This window comes from Anabas testudineus, chromosome 17 (genome assembly GCF_900324465.2).
Source record: "Anabas testudineus chromosome 17, fAnaTes1.2, whole genome shotgun sequence".
NCBI lineage: Eukaryota > Metazoa > Chordata > Actinopteri > Anabantiformes > Anabantidae > Anabas > Anabas testudineus.
In genome coordinates this window covers 6,035,306-6,057,323 of record NC_046626.1, presented here as the reverse complement: position 1 = coordinate 6,057,323, position 22,018 = coordinate 6,035,306, and the positions used below count along the sequence as shown (strand labels likewise).

General features: G+C 43.9%; 2 protein-coding genes across 3 annotated transcripts; both read right to left on the bottom strand.

Annotated features, from left to right (window-relative positions):
• Positions 1-906: 906 nt before the first annotated feature.
• On the bottom strand, positions 907-6,570 carry LOC113171451 (Golgi reassembly-stacking protein 2-like). The gene is made up of 10 exons (XM_026373806.1): positions 6,406-6,570; positions 5,586-5,666; positions 5,259-5,462; positions 5,076-5,162; positions 4,829-4,959; positions 4,231-4,363; positions 3,733-3,856; positions 3,477-3,584; positions 2,948-3,070; positions 907-2,576 (listed from the first exon to the last, which is right to left on the bottom strand). The coding sequence occupies exons 1-10, from the start codon at positions 6,466-6,468 to the stop codon at positions 2,305-2,307; spliced, it is 1,326 nt and encodes a 441-aa protein (XP_026229591.1). The 5' UTR covers positions 6,469-6,570; the 3' UTR covers positions 907-2,304.
• A 1,334-nt stretch (positions 6,571-7,904) lies between these two features.
• Positions 7,905-21,814, bottom strand: LOC113171372 (glutamate decarboxylase 1-like). Of its 2 annotated transcripts, XM_026373677.2 has the most exons (17): positions 21,536-21,814; positions 20,567-20,683; positions 18,399-18,455; positions 16,840-16,977; positions 16,464-16,706; positions 15,399-15,489; positions 12,167-12,279; positions 11,907-12,022; positions 11,489-11,568; positions 11,299-11,353; positions 11,087-11,203; positions 10,916-10,980; positions 10,737-10,815; positions 10,488-10,637; positions 10,254-10,361; positions 9,982-10,071; positions 7,905-9,837 (listed from the first exon to the last, which is right to left on the bottom strand). In XM_026373677.2, exons 2-17 carry the CDS (start codon positions 20,640-20,642, stop codon positions 9,664-9,666), a joined length of 1,752 nt encoding a protein of 583 aa, XP_026229462.1. In that variant the 5' UTR covers positions 20,643-20,683; positions 21,536-21,814; the 3' UTR covers positions 7,905-9,663. The 2 variants fall into 2 exon arrangements, with proteins under 2 accessions (XP_026229462.1, XP_026229463.1); XM_026373678.2 differs by lacking the exon at positions 18,399-18,455.
• Positions 21,815-22,018: the final 204 nt, after the last annotated feature.

Below are 22,018 nucleotides of genomic sequence, written 5' to 3'. Positions count from 1 at the left end.
TCACATTAACAGTGGGGGTGTAAAGCAGGGACATGTCATTCATATGCAATAAAGATTGCTTTACACATCTTCGCTGCTGCCGTGTGACCCAATTTTCCTGTGGAGGGTTATGCAACCTCACTCAAACTGTTTGACACAAGATGGAGCACAGAGGAAGGTGATAGCTATGTGAAGATGCAGGCACATTGAAATTCACTATTAGCAGGCACCATGTGTCATCACATATCGCAGTGTTCGAGCTGGATTTGATCAACTGTTTCAAGTAGTGTGCGATTTACATGGCAGTTTAGGTAGAGAGGATTTACTGTATTAACGTCACATTGCCGGCGTCTGTGATTTTGAAAGCTCAACATATGAAGCCAAATAGAAACCGTAATTTGAATGTTTCCAGCAACCAAAACTCTAATTGTAATATTCAGCATTAAACATTATGAATATGGTTTTAAATATTGTAGTTCTCTAAACAGTTGTATTAGGTGATTTCAAAAAGCAACATCAAAACTTCAACAAAAGGAAGCGTCTGATTAAAGTAATGACGTTTCTGCAATTAGAGGTTAAATTCTGATGAAAATCTCCAACTTGAAAGAGTTTTTCATTTGTTTTATGAGGCTGATTTTAATCAGTTTCTTCTTCATGGTTAACCCGTTTTATGTGGGTGTTTTTGCAACAAGCACCTTCTTTATTTAGCAATATAACACTTCTAATTTTCAGGTGATCAGTGGAACTCGCTCCTGATTTTCTCCATGTGGATGCTTGAGCAGTCCAAGCAAACAGTTTTTGCTCTCCACAGACAAGCTTACGTCAGTCCCATTCCAACTTTGTCATGTTTTCCTTTATTTGTGACAGGACAGACTGTTAAAGAGAAGAAAGAAAATGTTGTACAGAAAGGCAGACAGAGGCATCATGTAAAATTAATTTGGCTTTATTGCTCATACTGTGTGTACAATAGATGTTTTCAGAAAGTTCTCTTACAGTGACACCATGTGGCTGTACTGCATCACTGCAACTCTGTTTGCCACTTTGCTTCAGCCATGCCAGGAGGATACATATTGTATATTTAACAAACCCACACCCATGTTAAACCCAACTACTAATCACCCAACAAGAAGCACACAATCTGCTCAGTAGCTCACGTAACTGTAACTGTAACCGCCTTTCTGGCACAGCCTCCGGGCTGTTACTGTCTCTATGTGGTAGGAACTGTGTAATGTGTAGGTCTGGGTATACATGGAAACATACAAAGGAACAGGCTAATAATTTCAAAACACAAAGGTGGTGCAAAATAAAGCAGATCATTCATTCATTGGGTTGTGAAACTCGTACAGCATTTCAACAAAATCAATACATGTGAATCAAATCAATTCTATTAGTCAGGGGGTTTCACTAATAAAAGGTTATAGTTGGAGACTGGACGATTAGACCTGAAATCTGTAACATGAATGTATTATATTTCTGGACAGAACTGTGAGCCAGGTGGTTGGCTGAACATCCAGTTAGACTTCCTTGGTTGTCGTTACTATTACTTTCCTCAGTGAAATAATCAGATTCACACTCACTGGATGAACGCCTAGGTCCACCTGTACAATATAGTACAATCCCATCTGCACAGCAGCTCTGCCATAAATTCTACTTGTACAAGGTTAGAATTTCTCCTTTCTTGTTTAAACTCTCACAAAGGTGATTATTCTACTATGTTTATTTTTTTGTGTGGAGTCGTATGTTTACAGAAATTAACATTGGAAATGCTTCTTAACATAACCAGTACAAATCACGGCAGAGCTGCTGTGTTGGATTGCATTAGATTGCACTGGTGTACCTAATCAAGTGGCCAGAGAGAGTAATTCAGTAAATTTAATCTACCGTCCAGTCCCATTAATCTACACTATTTATGTATAAAAAATAAATGTGTGAAACAGAGCGTCGCCAGATCAGAAGAAGGGGAAAATCCTATGATGTCTTTGCTTGTAACTGCTGGAGTGCAGCGCAAACTACAAACCAAAGAGCACACGTCGTCTTCCTCATACATTAGCTAATGCAAGCTCCATCTATCTGACTATCTGGTGATAAAGATGTGTTTGTATGACCGGTCTACATTTGTCCTCCGTTCTTCATATGCATTCTTCCTTCATTGCTTCATACAAGCTTTCTCAGGACTGTAGCAGGCAAACCTCTGTGTGTGAACCGGTGCAGCTATCTGCCTGTCCCTCTTAATAAATAGAAAAACACAGAAAAACAGACGGGAGAAAGAATGAAACCGGGCGTGTGTGTTTTGGTTTGATGAAAAGCAGGATCTTCGTTCCCAGGTTACGACGATGTTAGTGTTGTTTCCGTGTGGGGCGGCGTTTCCGTGGTGTTTGTGGGGACTGCTTCTGTGGGCGCTGAGGAGACGGCAGCAGTGTCAGTCACAGATGCTAGTGTGACTGTGACTGAGGCAGGAAGGGTGGTGGAGGTGGGCAGAAGGGGGGTAACTCCCTGAGGGAGGAGAGGAGGCAGCTGGGACGGCAGCACAGTTGGTAGAGCGGGCAACGGGGCCAGACCAGGCAGGTTGAGGGGTGGGAGTGGGGCCAGAGGTGGAACTGGTGGAGACAAGATGCAAGCAATTATATGCTGCTGTGCTCTTTTTTGATTAAATCATTCAATTCAATTTTATTTTATTTGTATAGCGCCAAATCACAACAGACGTAATCTCAAGGCACTTTACAGTGTAAAGTTTAAGACCTTACAGAGTATAATTGTATGAAAAATTTGATAGAAAACCCAACAATCCCATTTGAGAAAGTATTAGGAAACAGTGGATTTATATTTTACAATAATCCCAGAACATGGCTGCTCACAGTGAGCATCGGACATTCCTTCCCCTTACAGGGATCCAATCTGTCACTTTAGGAGCCACTTGCCTTGAGTAGCTGTGTATACTAAAAGAGTAAAGGTACAAATATTTCTTTACCTGATGTTCCTATTGTTGGTGGTAAGGTGCCTGCTAGAGACACAGCACTGAGGTCTGGGAGTGGAAGGTTCAGGTTAGAAAGGTTAGGAAGTGGAGGTAATCCACCTGGGAGGGGCATCAGACCTAGAACCACACAAAAAAAACCATTTTCATTAATATGTCTCAAGAGGATGCTTCGATGTTCCCTTCATGTGATCCAGCAAGAGGTGACACACAAGAAATGAGAATCATGGCATATGCACAGCTGAATGTTTATGGCTACAAAAGCGTGGGAAGTTTAGCATGTTTACTGATGTTCACTGCCTCACTTTAATAAAACATGCTGTGTGCACACAAACTCTAATTTGATATTGGCTAATGCAGTGCTATGCAGAGTTAGTACTCTCTGGGGAGCCAGGGTGTGAAATCTGTAGTGAAGCAGCTGTAGCACATGTGGCACACCGCTCGCATAACTGAACTTTCTCATATGTTTTGGTGCAGAAAAGTCAAACACACAGACAGAACTAGTGCTGTTAGAAGAATCACTCACCTGGTAGCGTGGCGGCTGGGTTGAAGCTTGCAGAGGCCGGATTCAGTGGAGTGAGGGGGCTAAGGGAGGGGCTGGTTGAGGAAGGGAGCAGAGGGACTGTAGGCAAACCTGGAGGGGTAGATGTCACACATTAGTAGAGTAAATACACATTTATGGGAGACTGGGATAGAGTTTTTACCAGACATATCCCTGTTATATAACAAGGTTAATAGTGTAGCAAATGAGTTGAAACACAAAGGAGAAAGAGCTGAAATACCTGTCTGCAGCTCACTGGGCATAGTGGGTGGGGCTGTGCTGATAGACAGGTTGGACAGTGAATTTTCTAGGCCTGTGGGGACACCGGTTGCAGTGGGAGGTGGGGTCACTGCTGAAAGTTGGACCTGAAGGAGGCAAAGGAGAGAACACGAGGAAGGAGGTACAGAAAAGATGCTGCTGTCAAACAGAGAAGGTCACATTCAACCAAATATGCAATTAACTCTAATGAGGAATGCTGCACTGTCCCTCCTGCTCACTTTGCTGCATATTGCATACTCAATGAGAACAGTTGCATTTAAGGAGTGAGAATATTTTTAAAAAGACACTAAACTTAATCTTCAGATCTTTCAGAATACTGATGAGTACATCAGTATCAGTATTGCTACAAATGGAGATTTTCACTAATTGCCTTTAACGTCTCTCCAATCTGAAGTGACAACTGGAGTGAAGTTGTGTGGTAAAGTTAAACCTGGAAGATAAGTACTGTGTTCAGACTGACCTCAGTGAATCCATCCTTCAGCGGACTGATGGGCTCACTAGGAGAATTTCCAGGGAAGCTGATCTTCTTCCCCTCTTCAAACGGCCGTGTAGGAATCCTATGGAGGTATCCATAGCCTATTCCACATCCCAGGCTGGAAAAGAGAGAGGATAATGTTGAGAGAAAAACATGAAAACAGAGTTACATTAAACACATTTGATATCGGCCTGGAATTTCAAATGGGTTTGATGATGTGTTTATAGAGAGCTGCTTAACAGAAATGATTAAACAATCAGAGCTTTAGATTGGGACATTATCTTCCTATAAAAACAGCACATCCATGAAGCACTGCAGAGAAAATTTGACATAAAAATTTGCAACAAATAAAATTTACTTTGATTTATTTGTTGCTGTAAATCAACTTATAAACTCTTATATCCACATAGTGTTTCCCCCATCATGTAAAACATTAACTAACTATATCTAATTACAACAACAACATCATCATCATCAACAATGGAAAACCTGACACCCGTCAATTTGGCTAATATGAGACGCAATCAGCTGGAAATGCTTACATATTTGTTTACAAGGACAGTGCAAGTGTGTAGGGCATTACCTTCCCTCCCCTCCCCAGGCACTGTTAGGTGTGATGACCACCTCTCTGCAGTTGTCAGTGTCTGTGTTGTACACATAGAGCTTCAGGCCTTTCCCCTCGTGGCTCTCTATCAGAGAGAACAGGTCCTCTGACTGTATAGATAAAGTCACAGGGAGGGGGGGTTAGACAAAAGGAGAAGACACTATCATTATCAGGTGCAGAATGTACAGGAGTGACTGTAGCAAGGACTTAAGTGATGATAAACAACCTCATTCATAACAGTATCGGCCCCGATGATGTAGTCAGTGTGCGGCCGCAAGCCGGCAAGGGCTGCTGGGGAATTAGGCTCCACTTCCTGTTGAAGAGAAAGAGGGAGTATAAGTTAACAAACTACTTCTACATGATATAACACAATATAGTACATACGGTACGAGGCTTCAATGATGCCTACCAGCACATGCCAAACATTCTCATTGGCTCCCTCAAAGCTACAGAAGCGAATAGACACGCCGAGCAAACCCTGTCCTCCCCACAGGTTGCTGGGTGTGACAGTGGATTCCCTCAGCTCCAGGGTCTTTGAGGAGTAAATCAGCATCTTGACAGGTTTCTCCACACTTGCTTTTAGCAGGTCCTTCAATGTGTCATTGTCCTTGTTCTGTAGAACACAAGAGTGAATAAGAACAAAGAAGGAAGGGGCATCCATAAAGTATACTGGCCCTCATGAGAGGTATTACTAGGCACTAGGTAGATACTGCTGCAGCTACAGTCTTTTACTTACCAATCTGGTGTTATTGATGGAGACAATGAAGTCAAAGAAAGGCTCCAGTCCTGCACGGTGTCCAGGTGAGTTCTCCTGAACCTGCACAAAATTGAAGACAACCTCACTTGTTCCTGCTGACTCTGTTGACTCTGTCGCTATTGAATTTCTACTGAATAAAGAGCATCAAAGATCCTCTGTATATGCAAGATGAAGCAGTGCAACCTGAGACACTTTAAAACGTATCCAGTCTGATCCCTAACCACAACCAGTTGCCTCCTGATGTGTTTTTAACCTTACAAGAAAACCGGTTGTGCCCCCACATGCAGTAACACCTGTTATAATTTGCATTTTTCCTTGGCTCGCCCAGGATGGGACCAATCCCCCTTCGGGTTACAGATGTCAGGTTGAAGGTCCAGCTAATATCGTTAGCGTTACTGACAGGTCACACTCAGAAATTTGGAAGATCAGTGTCCACTGTTATCTTGCCAAAACATAAATTGTCCCATGGTCAAAATATCAAAATAGGCATTATCAGACGTGTCCGATATTGGGTGCATAACTAGCTTGGCAAATGTCATCCGGCAGCTACGTAGTTAGCTTTAGCTAGTTCCAACACTGGTGCTTAGCTACAAGTAAGCACAGGTAGCTAGTTAACGAGCATGTATAAACAGAACATATAACAGTAAATAACGCTAAAGGCCACATTATTCTCTGACATCTTATTAGTATGATCCAGCCGAAGGCCCCAGCAGTCATCCCCGGCCTCGTCAACACACAGCAGGGAATCCTCCGGCTCCGTACGGATGCTAAGCTAACACCTCCCAGCGGGAAAACTCACCCGGAGGACGTGGTAACCCTCGGAGCCTCCTCCCGGTATCTCCACGCTCTGCGCGCCCCCCATGGTTTCTCTCTTTTAAGGCTTTTTAGGGGTTTTTGACAGCTTAGGATCCAGCAGACGTGAGATACCTGGCTACTTCCACACACCGGGTACACGTCGCCAAATGACTAGCTGGGCGATGCGCATGCGCCGTTACGTGGCAGGAAATAAGGCCTCCTCTGAAATTGGAAATCAAATCACACATTTCAGAGGGTTATTGGTAAAATAGAGAGATGATCAGGATCAAAACATGGACCTACAGAATATCTATCACTGTTCTCAGAGTTTAATCTAGATCATTAAATTAGAAGCTGATATTTAAAACAGCAAACATGCAACTAGCCACTTATACTCACTTTAAATGTTATTATAGCCTAATCTTTGCAGTTGTGTGCCAAGATTGCACAGAAAGTATTCTTTTGAAAAATCTGCCTTTGCCTGTGAATCCCATATCACCATCAACAAGGGAGACCATGGCCAAAATAATTGTTTGTAGAACTCTTAGTGGTTTTCTTCTTTTGTTTCGCATCTTCTCTTGTGCCATCTGCAGCATGCTTACAGATAATCTTTCATTAACACCTCAATTCTATTATGAGAAACCTTTACAATGTTTCAGTACCTCTGTTTGAGGTGAAGATGTAAAGGTTTCTCAATTGATTTTTCTCTTTTTTTTCTGTAAATGTTCTTTATGAGTCTCTGTGTGGTGTTAAACTGTGCGGCCTTCAAGGGGCACTGTAAATAAGGGCTTCTTCCTTTTCTTTAATGACATTCAGACCATATCGGAGAAGGGTCTTCCCCATCTTTTGTGAATTATATTATTTACGTTCATATTGATTAGCATGGTTCCGATATGACGATGTCAACACCCACCTGTAATTAAAGGTAATTTAATTATCTTTTCTTTTATCGTTTGTGCCGACAGCAAGTCACCGCCAGATGGCGTCGGTGCATCACATCCTCACTGCACACTGTAGAACTTAAAGCCTGGAGACTCCACAAGTTCACAGTCTCTGATATTTTGCCCCCCATCCGGGGAAATGTAACGCACTGCTGCAACTAATGCCTTTGTTTCTCTATTAAATGGTGACTGAATGGCACATGTCTGTATAAGAGTAATGCTAAGAAGAGAGGGTGGACAATGGAAGACTAATGGGAACAGCAACAGCAAACCGGGAGCGAATATGAGGAAAGAAGAGGGTAAAGAGATGAGGAGAAGAGAGAAGAGAAAGGGGGAGGAAAGGAGAGAAAGCGCTGATAGCAGAGGAGGGTTTCACACTGGAGAACAGCCAATCCGACACACAGCTGGAGGCCAAACAAAGCCTCCTCTAGGATGGTTAGGCAGAGAGGCGATAAAGTATATTGTGTGTGTGAAGCTACTGATGCTGGCAGTTCAGAGGTGGTACAACACAGGACGATGGTTTTGTGTGTGTGTGTGCGTGTGTTAAAAATTTCCAACTCGGTTTTCCCTTCAATAGACTTTATTAAAGATATTTTTAAAGATGGTATGATTCTGTTAAAGTGCCTACTGAAAACGTCCTGGGAAAGATTCCCTTACGGCCTGGAATGGTCACATACAGTACAGTACACAGATTACCTTAAATGTGATTTATGCAACTGTTCTATTCACATATGGTCCCTAGATATCATAAATACTTTATTAACATAACTCTTATATAATACTGCCACATCCATTTACAATGGAAGAAAGAAAGGTGAACATTGTGCAAAGACACAAACAGGAACTCTTCATACAAGATATTCCATTGAGCTCCCATAACACTGAGAATACAGGTAATATGTATTACAATTCATATACTATATTACAGTAAATGCATTAGGATTCAGACAGACACAACAATCCTTTCTTCCAAGTCTTGAGAGCAGAGTACATTCTCACATCCTTGTGCTTCTCTCCAAAATAAAAGACTGACACAACTGCCAGAGGACGCACTTCTAATCTCATCAATGGCCAATCAGACATCTCAAAACATTCAGTCCATAAAGACTCACAATCACAGAAAGAAACACACAATAGAAATTGCATCGCAGTCGAGGGTCAATAGGTAACATTTTACAAACACCTATATTCTTTTAGAAGTTATATATGAAGGACAATGGATTGCTCCGTTCCCGATTCTCTTTCTTTGGCTGACAAAAATCACTATAAATAAGCTTCCTGTTCCCGTGATTACATTTACAAATGTATTACTATGTAATACACATAAAGGTACAATACAATATACAATAAAATACCTGAATCTGCAAACAGTGGAAATGCAAGAAAACGTTTGTTCTCTCATCAATCAATGTTATAAACACATATGGTTATCACGTGATTGCTTGAAACAGACAACGAGCCAGCGTCTTACATTAAAGTTGTCACACACTTGGGATAGCTGTAGACATTTTAAATACTCTTAAATCTCTATGAGGGGAAATATTGCACACTGAGGGTCGGTTTCTGGAAGTTGCCTAAAACCACGCAGCTTAACACTCTTTTTTTTTTAATACAGTGTCTAATGCCTAAAATAAACAACAGGAAACAGTCTGTGCGCCACATGCACACCTGCACACACTGCTTCAGGGGCTGGGACAGTGGTTCAGGACGAACAGGTCGGTGCGCTGAGATTAAATATATGTACAGCAGAAAGCACCAATGATTCAATTGTGTGTAGTAAGTGATACAACAGAATAATTTATGATACTTTGTTATATTTTGATCTGTGCTTTCCGCCCCCCTCCAGTGTTTGATCACACACATGCACACACACACACACACGCACACACAAACACACACACACAGAAATAGACACACTCAGACACTGAAAGTTGAACTTTGTTGGACAAAAAACTAAATAGCACACACACACACTAATAGTATAACAAGAGTCCACAGCACACACATACATTAGGGCGTGTCTGTCGTACCTGGAGCGTTCAGATACTGTTTCTATATGTTGTTCATAGAAGGGACTACGTGGGAGAGTTAGTGAGAAACGTCAAGTTCCTCTCATTGCTTGTTTCTCTTCAGTTGGAGAAACAGTCAGAATGCTCCAGGCAAAGAGAAACTGGATAGAAAGCATCTGAAACAACTCATGGTTACTCTGTCTGTAGCACTGTGAATGTTTCACCTCAGAGGCGATTGCCTTGAAATACATCAGATTAAACACAGTCGGTTCATTTGGCCTCTGGTCACTACAGCGGTGATGCCTCAGAGGTCTACAGGTCGTGACCCAGCCTCTCAATCTCATCAATGAGGAAGTCGATGTCAGATTGGGTGACCGCGGGGTTAGAGATGACCATGCGGAAGAAGTTGACTTTATTACCCTGAGGCTGATACCCCACCATGGTGGTCCCAGACTCCATCATCATCGCTTTAATCTTTGGTGCCACCTGATGTAGTACGAAACGACAAATCAGTCACTGGCTTTCACTAGGGTGGTTGCCATGGAAAATCTTTACCAAAACATCATCCATCAGTTATATAAATAAAAAGGAGTCACACAGTAGATCTGAAATTGATTGAAGGTGCCATACCCTGTGGAGTTTTTCTCGCCGCTCCTCACCGTCTGGCATGCCTCTCAGGCTGGGTGGGTTGTACCAGAAGCAAACGTTGGTGTGCTGAGGCTGCGTAGAGAAATAAAGAGAGTTATGACACACGCCACCTTTTTATAATACGTTAAGATAATTACTGTGAGTAGCTGTTAGAGTTAGTTAGTGCTTGTCTAATAAAGTAAAAGGATAGAATATAGAAGCGTGTTTAATGTTTGAAAATGGCACTTAATGAATCAAAAATCACGGACGCTCACCACGCCATCAAACACCATCTGATAACCCTCCCTGTTCTTGATCTTGTTGTACAGGTACTGAGACAGGTCCAGACACTTGTCAATGTGCTGCTCAAATCCTACGGTGCCCTGCAGGGGAAAAAAGAAATCAGGTAGTTATAACAAAAAACACTGAGTACAGAGCCACAGCATGTGGTAAAACAGCTGTGTGTGTGTGTGTGTGTATGTGCGCGCGTGTGCCTTCCTATGTCTCACCTTGGCCTTCCACATAAGCCAGAATTTAAAGATGTCGACGTGCCGGCCGCACTGGATGGCTTTGTCCCCCGTGTCATATGTGACGTCATACTGTTTGTCTGGTTGGAACAGGTAGCCAGCACACATGGAATTACAGCCCGCTAGGATTCCCTACAGAAAGCACATACACTCAATAACACACTCATAATAGCACTGTAGCATTATGGAAAACTAAATGTGCTCTTGCCGTACAGTGTGTGTTTCCTTTACCTTCTCTCTGACCAGGATTGCAGAGCACTGCAGCGGCGCGCCCATCATCTTGTGAGGGTTCCACGTGACAGAGTTGGCCCTGCAAAATCAAGTGCGTTTAGTTTTGTGCCTCGCTGATGTCTCCGAGACGTTTCTTGAAATAACGAGCCATACGGAGACACGTTTCCTGATGCACTCACCTCTCAATTCCATTAAGCTTATGGCGATGCTTCCTGGACATCAGCAGTCCACCACCCCACGCTCCCTGAGGAAATGGAAAAGCACTGTTACAGAAAGATAAACGGGCGAGGACACAGCACGCCACCTGTGAGTATCAAAATATTACAGCAACTGAGCACATGTCAACTTACATCAACATGGAGCCACAAGTTGTACTTCTCACAGATGTCAGCGATCTCGCTGATGGGGTCGAACGCTCCGTACACCGTCGAACCAGCTGTGGCGTTCACAAACAGTGGCACGTAACCCTGCAGCATCAACACACATGCAACTAAGAAACCTTGGTAACAGGACAAATCAAACAAAGGAAATACTGCAAATAATGCAAGATAAAAACACTGACCTTCTGTTTAGCCTCGATGATCTTGGCCTCCAGATCTGCAGGAATCACTCTTCCTCTGAAAGATTGTAAAGCAGCATCTTAACATGCATACATTTATTACAAGCAGAGTCTCTTTATTTATTTGGGTTTTTTTTTTTTTTTGCACTGTTCAGTATTTTGTGGCTTTAAATGTGGAATATGAATCTCCTACCTCTCATCTGTGCTCAGCAGGATCACGTTGTCAGTACCGAAGCCCAGAGCAGCTCCTGCCTTCTTTATGGAGTAGTGGCTCTGTACAGACACACACTCTGTTTACAAATCCTTTCCTGAAATAACAACTGGATGCGAGGCGTCTCGTAAGCTGTTTGCTACATTGACTTCTTGCTTGCCCCAATAATAACTGTGCAGTTATTTAAAGACAATCGTTAATATGATAAAAGCAAAAATAAATCAGTAGAACTCACTGATAACTACAGGACTGCTTCAATCTACAGTCAATGAAGGGTAGCACCTACTTCATTAGTCCCCAAAATGGAGTGTGTGTGTGTGTGTGTGTGTGTGTGTGTGTGTGTGTGTGTGTGTGTGTGTGTGTGTGTGTGTGTGTGTGCGTGTGTGTGTAGGCCACGTACGTGTTCAGATGTGAAAAGGACAAGTCGGGGAGCAGCAGACATGCCCTTGGTCTTGACCTCAGGGAAATACTTGTAACGTGCAATCATCACACTGTACATGTTGGAGATAGCGCCCCCTGTTGAGCAGAGGCAGACACATCAGCAGTATAATTAATTACAAAGACTACATAGATGTCCTGTTCATTGGTAAAGTGGGTCTATTTAAATGATTTGTCAGCAAAACAATTGGTTGTAGGTCTTCTTTGTACTAAAAATCTTACCTGGTGAAAAGAGGCCGTCTCCCTCACCGCCGGGCCAGCCAATCATCTCTCTCATTTTCTTCAGAGTCAGCTGCTCCATCAACACAAACACTGGGGCAATCTCATAGGTGAACCTGTCAGTCACGTCGAAACACATACACATATAGCGTGTTATTGAACATAACTGCAACAGCCGAGTCAGTAACATGAAGAGACGTATGCCCTCCGCACACACGCACACACACACACACACACACACACTCGTTTTTCATTAGCTCCTCTATAATTCCATCCACAAAAGCACAAACGGAAGCGTGTGCTGACTGGGCTAATTAAAAAGAGTCTGATAGGAGTCAGCCAGCAAACATTCATATTCAGATGCCTTCGAAAGCCCCTCGCCAGTTTAATTAAAGCAGACAAAGCTCTGATGGCTATCTGTCAATCCCGTCAATCTCGGTGGCGAGTCTGAATGAGGCTGGTTTGAAGGTTGAGAGGAGCTGAATGTGTGGGTGTGTGCTAATGAAAACAAGAAGACAGTGTGTTTTAAAGAGATAACGGTTGAACCTTAAATACTGATATTGAGGAAAAGACGATGAATACAAGCTTTATACTTTGATTTAAAGAAGAAAAAACTTTTTTAAGTCATTTTAACAGCACAGGAGATACAAGAACAAAAAGAAAAACAAAAGTCCTGGAGAAGCTTAAGTAGGTTAAATATACCACGGAGGGCAGACTCCTACAGGGAGGCCGAGCTTTTGCTCTTTGCAAGCTCTCACTTCCTCCCACACGCACCCTCAGGACTGATCCCTGTTTACCCTGCTTCTAATGAGGCCACTTATACAACACTACTCCACTCCCATCGCCGTCGCCCCACCACGACAATCTAAAACAACAGCAACATCACGTCTCCACTCTCCTTCAGTTCCTCTCTGTTTTCTTCGCAAGGGCTGGGAGGAGGTGGACGACGACGGGAGACAATGCACAGAATGAAACGGTGACAGGAGACAACAAAAGGAGAGGAGGGGACGATGTGGAGCAAAGAAGGAGAAGCAGAATGTGAGAGAGGAAAGCTGCAGTTGTAGATAGAGAGGACTGAATTTAAAAAAACAAGGATGAAGCCACATGAGAAAAATGAGAAAGAGACTTTTTCTAATGTAATTATTCCTGGAGGACCTAGGGGATAGATTTGGCTCGGCAATCCAAAAGCAGACAAAATAACTCCGCAGCCTCTCCCTGACCTCGTTTCAGACATACTGCTTTCTTTGGGAGATTGGAATTACGGTTCACATATCTAAGATCGTGGGTTTCTTACTTTCATTTCCTCCTAACATCATCCCAACCACGGCTGAAGAGGGACAAAACCGGCGCACCTTTTTAAAATTCTCCATCTCTCTGAGTCATTTCACGCTATAATGGCAATAATGGCGATCATTATCACAATCAGAGCCAATCATTGGTCTTTTCAGGGTGAAAATTACCCCTCAGTCACCTGCATGTCTCTAAGGACAGCCCCTAAATGCCCTTATTATCATCATCAAGGGCACTCAATGTGTGAGTCTCTGTTTGGTCGCCTGTGTGTGTGTGTGTGTGTGTGTGTGGTTGTGTGTCTCTGTGTGACTAACCCTCTGACCCCCACGCACGCTCTCATCTCAGCCCCTCAAAGGACCACTGAGTCAGTCTGCACTCGCAGGGACAAAAGAGCCGGAATGAGCGCTCCGCAGGGAGTTGCAGCAGCCAGTTGCCACAGTGTGACAGGGTTTTCTCTGCAGCCGGAGGATGCTGTGTGTCAATGTGGGGCCCAGCTGGCCTTACTGCTAAGACCAGCTCACAATGAGCCTGCAAGGCAATGGACTGGAAACCGGAGCTGCCATATCTGGGACAGCCAGAGCTGGTGTGTGTGTGTGTGTGTGCGAGTGTGTCATTGTAAAAGTGTGTGAATGCAATAGACCCGTTTCTTGGGGGCATTTTTCCAACGAGAGGATGAGATGGGAACATTTTCTATTCCTTCTTAGGCTAATGTTTTGAGAAATGAGATAAATGAAGTGTTTCCTTCAGCTTTAGGTTTATTATCCTTTCATTAATCGTTTATATAGCCGCCGAACTAGGAGAGAAGACAGAGGCCAGGATAGATAGATAGATAGTTAGAGAAAAGTAAATGCTCAATTTGTGTATGTAAACTGGAGTTTATGGTCTTCAGTGCACTGCTAACACTGTGCAGTGTGTTTCCAAAGCACAGGCCCTACATTTCAAATTTACTGTGAAATTCTAGGACGTCTACAAGTCACTACATCAGTGACACACAAAAAAAAAAAAAGCGTGCAGATTTCTTGCACACAATTCAAGTGACTGATTCTGGTTTTTTTCTCGCAGGTGATTCTTTGATAGCTTCCTTCTTCCAGCTTCTAAATTCTGCAGGTGTCTATTTTTATTTTATTTTTTTGGTTTTGTTGAAATGATAATAACACATATTTAGGAGATTATTTGATAATAAAAATAAAAATTGAAGTCATCTGCTAGGGTGCTGTACATTTTCTAAAAAAATGTACATTTTCTGCAAAACAAATATATTCAGAAGAACTCTATAAAGCACCCGGCTATTAATTCTGTATAGTATTGAAAAGATGACGTCTAATCCAATGAGTAAATCAACCTCAAACGACTGAATGTCCATCCTTCCACTGAGAATAAATGGATAAAGTCGTAAATATTAGGCCACTTTACTGACAACAAAATGTTTATGTGTGTATTGTAGTAGTAGTGTGATGTTCCTCATTCTATTCCAGTAATTAAACCACAGAGTTGTTGCTTATTTACAGCTTGTGTGTGTATCTGTGTTGGGACTGTGTGACACTGATGTGGTTTATGCCCTCTATCAGACTGGGCCACCGTGTAACCGTGACCTGAGATCAATATGCAATCTAACCACCCCTGGGGCTCGGCTGCCTTCGATATACTGTACAGCACAGTGGCAGCCTGCTGTCTGTCAATACAAAGCCTCTACAGGACAAGACCTGCACTTATATAACTGCCCTCAGAGGCTGCTTTGACCAGTGGTGGAGTGACCTGAGGGGGAAACACCATAAGCACTTCCACTATGCCAGTATATGATGATGACTGCAGGCGAGTTCCAGTGGCCTGTAAACAGGAACTCTAAGCTGACCTGTCATGACATATAGAGGTGTTTCCCCCTGTATAGACATGTGTGTCATGCATCAGCAGGAGAGTAAAGGGAGCGGCGCACTCGGCGACTTACATGTTGGTGTTAGCGGTGGAGGTGAGCCACTCGCCAGCCAGGCCGATGATGTCCAGACCAGAGGACAGCTGGTTGAAAAAGCGTGGGTGACCTAAACGTGGGAAACATACACATGATGTTTAAAAGGAGAACGCAAAAGGTTGGCCTTGCCAAGAGGCTTTAAGTAGGAAAACATTGACTGCAGTGTCCTCCAGAGGAGGAGGCCATCTAATCCTGAAAATATAATAAAATGGTAAAAATATAATAAACATGATTTGGTTGACATAAAAAAGTGTTTCTTGTTTCTGTTAATATTCTCCTAGTCAAGCGTGAAACCTAGGGGATCTGACAAAGCACTGTTCATTGTAGCATCACTACAATAGTAACAAGGCTATAGGACAGCTGCTTTGAAAGAAAAATAAATAATCAGACATCACACATGAATCTGATATGTATGTTAACACTGTAACACTGACTGATGCGTAACAGCGAGGAAAGAAAAAGCAGCACGGTGTTTCAGCACCACGGACAGCTCCTCCAGCCGAGCCACACACACACACACACACACACACTCACACACACACACACACACACACACACACACACACACACACACAGAGAGAGAGAGAGAGAGAAAAACATCTCCGAATGAAAAATGGAGCTGAGCCGTAGACACACTAGACCCTGCGTGATCTATAAAACCCGAGGGACAGTTTGAGCGTTGTCGTTTTTAACAGCTTGAAACAGCTCGTGTTAGGATCCCCTCAGGTGACACTTGCTTTAATAAGTCGAGGGGGGGGGATGAGGAGGAGGAGGATGTCAGCTGAACTAGCAGGAGGACAGTAAATAAGACAATCATCGTGCTGGGACGTGGACTATCTGGAAAACAGCGTCTTATCTCATCGATTGTGTTGAAGCCACATCTACGTAGTTAAATCGCATCAGTTTCGCTTGAAGAATATATGATTGAACTGTTGTCATCGTGCTGTATTCCAGCACATAAATAACAGTAAAGTAATCTTGGTTTATCCTCTTTGTCCAAACACACGCCACCTGTGCTGCCTGCGCTTGGATCAGTGCGCCTACCTGTCCGGACGCCATATTTGAGCGTGTCCCTGCAGTCCACCAGGATCTGTTCCAGGGACTCGGGCTGGTCGGACAGCTCCAGGTTGAAGCCCTCCATGCCCTCCAAGAGCTGGTGAGGGTGGTGGAAGTCCAGCACCTTGGTGGACCGGTCGAAAGTCTTCTTGACGTAGTTGGTGAGGATGTCGACCACCTCCAACAGGAACTGCATGGTAGGCTCCTCTCCATTTTTGGCGGGCAGCAGATCTACAGTGACAGGGGGAAAAGGTGGGGACACTTCAGGGTGGGTACCGAATCCAAACACTCGGCCTTTAAAGCAAATAAATGACTTATTACTTACTTATTTAAATAGTTTAAATAGTCCACATTAACATCTTACCTCTGGCAAACAGGTTGGAGAAGTCGGTCTCTGTGCGTCGGAAGCGCGCGTCCCGGTCACTGTTGTCACACGAGAGGAAGTTCTTCTGGCCCGCGAGCCTCCCTCTTTCCTCCAGGCTGTTGTTCTTCTGCAGGAACCCTAGGGTGTTACAGGGCGCAGGGCAGGAGTTATCACCAAACACCTCCATCCCACACAACAGAACAACAACAGGACAAAGAATGAATGTCCAGCAGTCTGTGGAGTTTATATTAATAAGAATATTATTAATAGAGAGTCAGGTGATGAATATACAGTCAGCTCCCAGCGGCCTGAAGTCATCATCAGGAGCGCTTCTCTGGTGTAGGCCAAACTTATATAGGCCATTTACACACACACACGCGCGCGCGCACGCACACACACGCGTAAAGGGGGACTTCCAGCGTGCGTGGGTGGCCGCTCCACCCCGTGACATCACAACCACACCCCGGTGAGGAAGCACCCTCCTGAATCCATCCATCACTATTCTGTCCACACAGGCCAATAAATCCACAGGCCATTACAGGGTTAATGAAGACTGCAGTGCCCTGAAGCAGCGTTTCTCCACCACAACTCCATGATTTTTCTTTTTTCTTATGTGCATTAAGGCCCCTCTCTATCTGCAGGGTATAATGTGTGGGGCTAATTGTGCGGAAAACATGCGGAAGTCACACGCAGTTATCTGTCAGCTATAAAATATAATGCATCTTATATTTTCCAATGGAAACTCTATCAAATCCTGCTAAATAAATCCCAAATGACATATTTAAAATCGATGCCTGAGATTGCCATACAGCCACCACACAGAAATATTTCCAATCTATTTTCATTTCAGTCCATTAAAATGTCAGTTAGACCTATAAAAAGATGTTAGTCAATTTCTCATTCTCAGAAATGGAAATATATAAAACCTATTCGATCCTCTTGGATCTGTTAATTGATTTCATAACAACCATATCCAGTTTGAATAGATGTGGGATTCGTCTCCAGCTGCGTTGGTATAAGAAAAACATTTTAGATTATTATAATATTTTCATTTTTTTTGCGTCACTCTGTGGAACGAATATCTTCAAGTGACTCCACTGTAACGTGGCCTGAGACTGTGACAGTACATCATTGATAATATAACTGAAGAAATATTTTAATGGGAGATGCTCTTTTAATTACTGATTCCTCTGAAGGCCGCTCTGGGATTTATAGCCCACATTTCCAGACTTGTCTTGTGGATTTTTCTCCTACAGGTGAAATGGAAAAAGACATGGGGGAGGTCGAGGGGCGGTCTGTGGGGTGGTCCGGGCCTCTCATCACCAGACCTGCAGGCTAATGTCCACTGACCTTTACAAGATGGAAACGCACAGTGACACTCGTGGATGGCTCTGCTCTAAACACACTTGGCCTATTTCATAAGGCCTCAACATGGATTAAAAGAAATAACACCACATGTATGAATCCATTTTTTAAAGCGAAGAGGCAACTGCGCAGCCTCAATAGGTAGAAAACAGAACATCAACAACACACACACACAAAAAAAAAAAAACACTTACCACAAATCTTCATCCCCAGTTTCCGTGTGCATCCGTGCATCCACGCATATTCGTAAGCTAAAACAGAATGGACGGTTGAGTTTGCCGTGTGCAGGCCGCGTAAAACAACGTGGACAGGCGGGTGATGGATAGAAAGCTGGTGGAGCACAGTGATCACAGTGGAGGCGTGAAGCTGACGGCTCCTGGCCAGGTGTGTGGCACCGGACAGTCAGGTTGTTTGGGTGTTTTTCATGTGGGGTATTTATCTTGTTTATTGTTGGTATTTCTCTATATTTCTTAACAGTTTGATTCAATGTGGCGATTGCTGTGCCGCTGTTGACCAAGACTGTAGCCACACAGTTATTTATCACAACGCTCGCTGATCATAAGGGGATGAGTCTTATAACATTTCCGATTTAAGTTCAATCAATATGGACCGAGAGTGGCCCGCACGGCACATCCACACACCCAGCCAGGGGGCGGACTGGAATTAACACCCGTGAAATGAGCTCACGGAGGAGGGCAGAAATTAATTGAGTGGAACACAGTATGTGACTGGGGCGAGCTGGTAATGTCTGCGGCCGGGCAGCCAGCAGCAGGCGTGGTGCAAGAAACTTATAGTATATAGTGCGTCTCATACAGCGCATACACACATCATGCATATACACACGAGCCCCAGCGTGGACGTGCGTGAGCGGAGATGGAGCCGGAGGCAAGAGAGAGAGAGAGAGAGAGAGAGAGAGAGGGTGGGGTGGGGGGGAATAAACTAGAGAGCGCACGACAGCGGGAGCCATGAGCGAGGCGGCGAATGTACCTGATGGAGAAGTTTCAAAACAAAAACAAGTATTGAAATTTACTGAAGCAATTTCACTGGAGAACAGCGCGACGAGGCCCAGACACACACACAAACACACACACACACACACACACACACACACACACACACGCACAGACACTAGAAGCCGCCAGGCGTGAGATGGAGCGTGACAGAGGGATAATGGCAACATCCAGCAGCAGTACAGGAGCAAGTCGGACAAAACAAACATCTTCTTTTTAATGGCCCTTTTTCTTTGTACGAATCTACACTTTAAACCAGCCTGAGATTTGTTTGTTGTTGAGACGTGTGTTGACACCCAAAGGGGGGGGGGCACAGATAAAACGTTGAAAATTATTTTTATTATATGCAAAAAAACAAACAAACGTGAAATCAAAGAGCGCGGGAGCTGCAGCTCGTTTCTTTTAACGCCAGGGTGAAAACAAAGTCCTGTAATTATTTCCCTGCGTTGCACTGCAGATGGCTGCTCAAGTGCACTCTAATGGAGTGGATTTATTTATTTATTTTATTTTTTGCATGCGACAAAGGCTTCAAATGATGAATTAACCCTCAGGTTGGCGGGTACCCGTATCAATTGAGCCACTTCGTGAAGACGCGCAGTAAAATGCGTCTCTAAACGAGCGACTGAGCTCTAGGACCTCGACAATCTCAAACCTAATGGGTGCGAAAAGATTAAAAACAAGTCGTAATTAATAAACACAGAGTTTGTGTTGATATATTTATTAAACAAAAAAATAAAAAACGAATAAAACTCAAAACGAAAGCGCAAAAAAAAAAAAAAACAAGGTCAGAAATTCAAACGCAAAGAAAAGATTTCGATTGCAAAAATCGAAATGATTCTTTGTTTATTCTAAGATAAATAAAGTGAAATGATTTCAGGTCGTTTTAAGAATCAGTGGCTTAATGGCGCATTCTTTTTTTTTTCCCGTCAGGTCCACCGCTCGGTGCGCACGGCTGATCCTCCAGACAGCGACAGGCAGCTGTGATGGCTCTGTTTTTAACCGGAATGATTAACGACGGAGCCCACACAGCAAATGGCCCGGTCGCTTTTATCAGACAGAGAAGGAGGGGAGGCAGAGACAGAGAGAGAGAGAGATACAGAGAGAGAGAGAGAGAGAGAGAGAGAGAGAGAGGCGCAGACTGAGGCAGACAGAGGTGTGACGGGGGTGAACCGAGTTTAAGCCTTAGCTGTGCCAATGCGTAAGTGTCATTGAGCAAGGCACCGAGTCCCCGTCAGCTCCAACGGGCTGCTGTGAAAGCACAACCCGAGGGAGCAGCTTTAACGAGAATTTCCCCTCGGGGCTCGATACGGGATCACGGTGTTATTAACAAGAGCAGCAGTGGAGTGACCTACTTGTTGATGGAGGTCTTAAATTGTCAGAGTTGGGATCCGGGTCCCCGCCGGTGGCTCTGGGCTCAGACGTGGCCATGAGTCCTCTGTTTTCTGATCTCCAGCTGGGAAAGAATTTAACTGTGAACAAAACGGTCCACGGTTAGTGGAGTGGCTATTTGACAGCTGAACCAATTCAGAACTTCAGTATAAACTGTTAAATGTACTGAAAAGCGGCAGTCAGGTATGGATCGGCAGGCCCAGGTGCTGTTATCGACGGCGTGCGTCGTCAGGAACGATTCAAAGCCGAGCTGAGGTTTTGCTGGGCGACGAATCAAGACGCGCAATTTAGAGAGAATTGCGCAGGACGCACCTGTCACTCTGGAGACAGCTTTCAATATTTCTGCCATTTATTCAGCCACTAAATGCGCCAGTATTAAAAAAAAAAAAGTTATCGGAAAGATGGATGTGGAATAATTTGATTTCCTGGTTGCAGTAAGTTCGCGTGGCAACATTTGTCTCTGATCCAGTCATGGACACCGTTTAAATCTGGGAGCAGCAATAATCCGCTGCATTAACCAACAGCTGATATTTGTAAGGAATCAAAAAATAAACGACAGAAAAAGACACATTACGCTTTGCATTTATGAAAGGTATGAATAAACAGATGACAGAACAGCTGAATAAAATCACATTTTAAATCAGACTGATTTATTACACCAATATTGATAATGTGCAGCCCCAATAGCCCTGATGAATAACCTCCATAATTCACCTGACACCATCACTCATCGTGTGAGGAGAGACAGACTCAACATCTGATGATTTCGTTCCGTCACTCGTTTAACACTAATTTCTTTCTAACGACACAGCGAATTGTGACAGGTTTATTTTTTTGGTTCACGCGTAATTTTCCCCCATCTATGAATAAGACGAGTGTTTACCAATCACCGTCGAGGGCGCAGCTGAAATGGAAGGAAAAGGGGCTCTTACCGGTTCACGGACGCACAGGTTGTCGAGTCCACGGAAACTAAGACTCGATGGAACAATTGCCACCCAAAAGGCAACGACCAGAAAGAGCCGAGTGGCGCTGATGACGGAATACCAACAGAGCGCACTAATAAAATCCCATCCAGTGGCGCGCAAGTGACCCTTTCTCCCTCAAGAAGATCTTTTTTATTCGTTATTTATATATCTCGGGCTCCGGCTGCCCATTGGTCTCCTCACGCAGGCATGAGTCACAGCCTTGCCTCCCTCTGACGACTAATGAAGCTTCTTTGAGTGCTACTGACAGCCACAAGCCACTTTAAGGAGCCCCAAAAAGCAAAAGGAAAAACACCAGTGACGTATACCCACCCCCCTCCTGTGTGCGTGTGTGTGTGTGTGTGTGTGTGCGCGCGCCTGTGTCTCCAGGTGTGGGTGGACGTCTCCGGATGGACGATGGAGACTTGAATATGAAGAGTGTACCACGCAAAT

What these genes read in the sequence shown, in the direction of transcription:
- LOC113171451 (XM_026373806.1), bottom strand. Translation starts at nt 6,468, where the DNA reads ATGGGGGGCGCGCAGAGCGTGGAGATACCGGGAGGAGGCTCCGAGGGT. An exon ending in GCCTGGGGAGGGGAGGGAAG is followed by an intron (nt 4,364 to 4,828) that starts GTAATGCCCTAC and finishes TCTCTTTTCCAG; the next exon opens with CCTGGGATGTGGAATAGGCT. An exon ending in CCCAGCCGCCACGCTACCAG is followed by an intron (nt 3,071 to 3,476) that starts GTGAGTGATTCT and finishes GTGTGGTTCTAG; the next exon opens with GTCTGATGCCCCTCCCAGGT.
- LOC113171372 (XM_026373677.2), bottom strand. Translation starts at nt 20,642, where the DNA reads ATGGCCACGTCTGAGCCCAGAGCCACCGGCGGGGACCCGGATCCCAAC. An exon ending in CAAATATGGCGTCCGGACAG is followed by an intron (nt 15,490 to 16,463) that starts GTAGGCGCACTG and finishes TCCCACGTTTAG; the next exon opens with GTCACCCACGCTTTTTCAAC. An exon ending in CAATCCTGGTCAGAGAGAAG is followed by an intron (nt 10,638 to 10,736) that starts GTAAAGGAAACA and finishes TGCTTTCTGTAG; the next exon opens with GGAATCCTAGCGGGCTGTAA.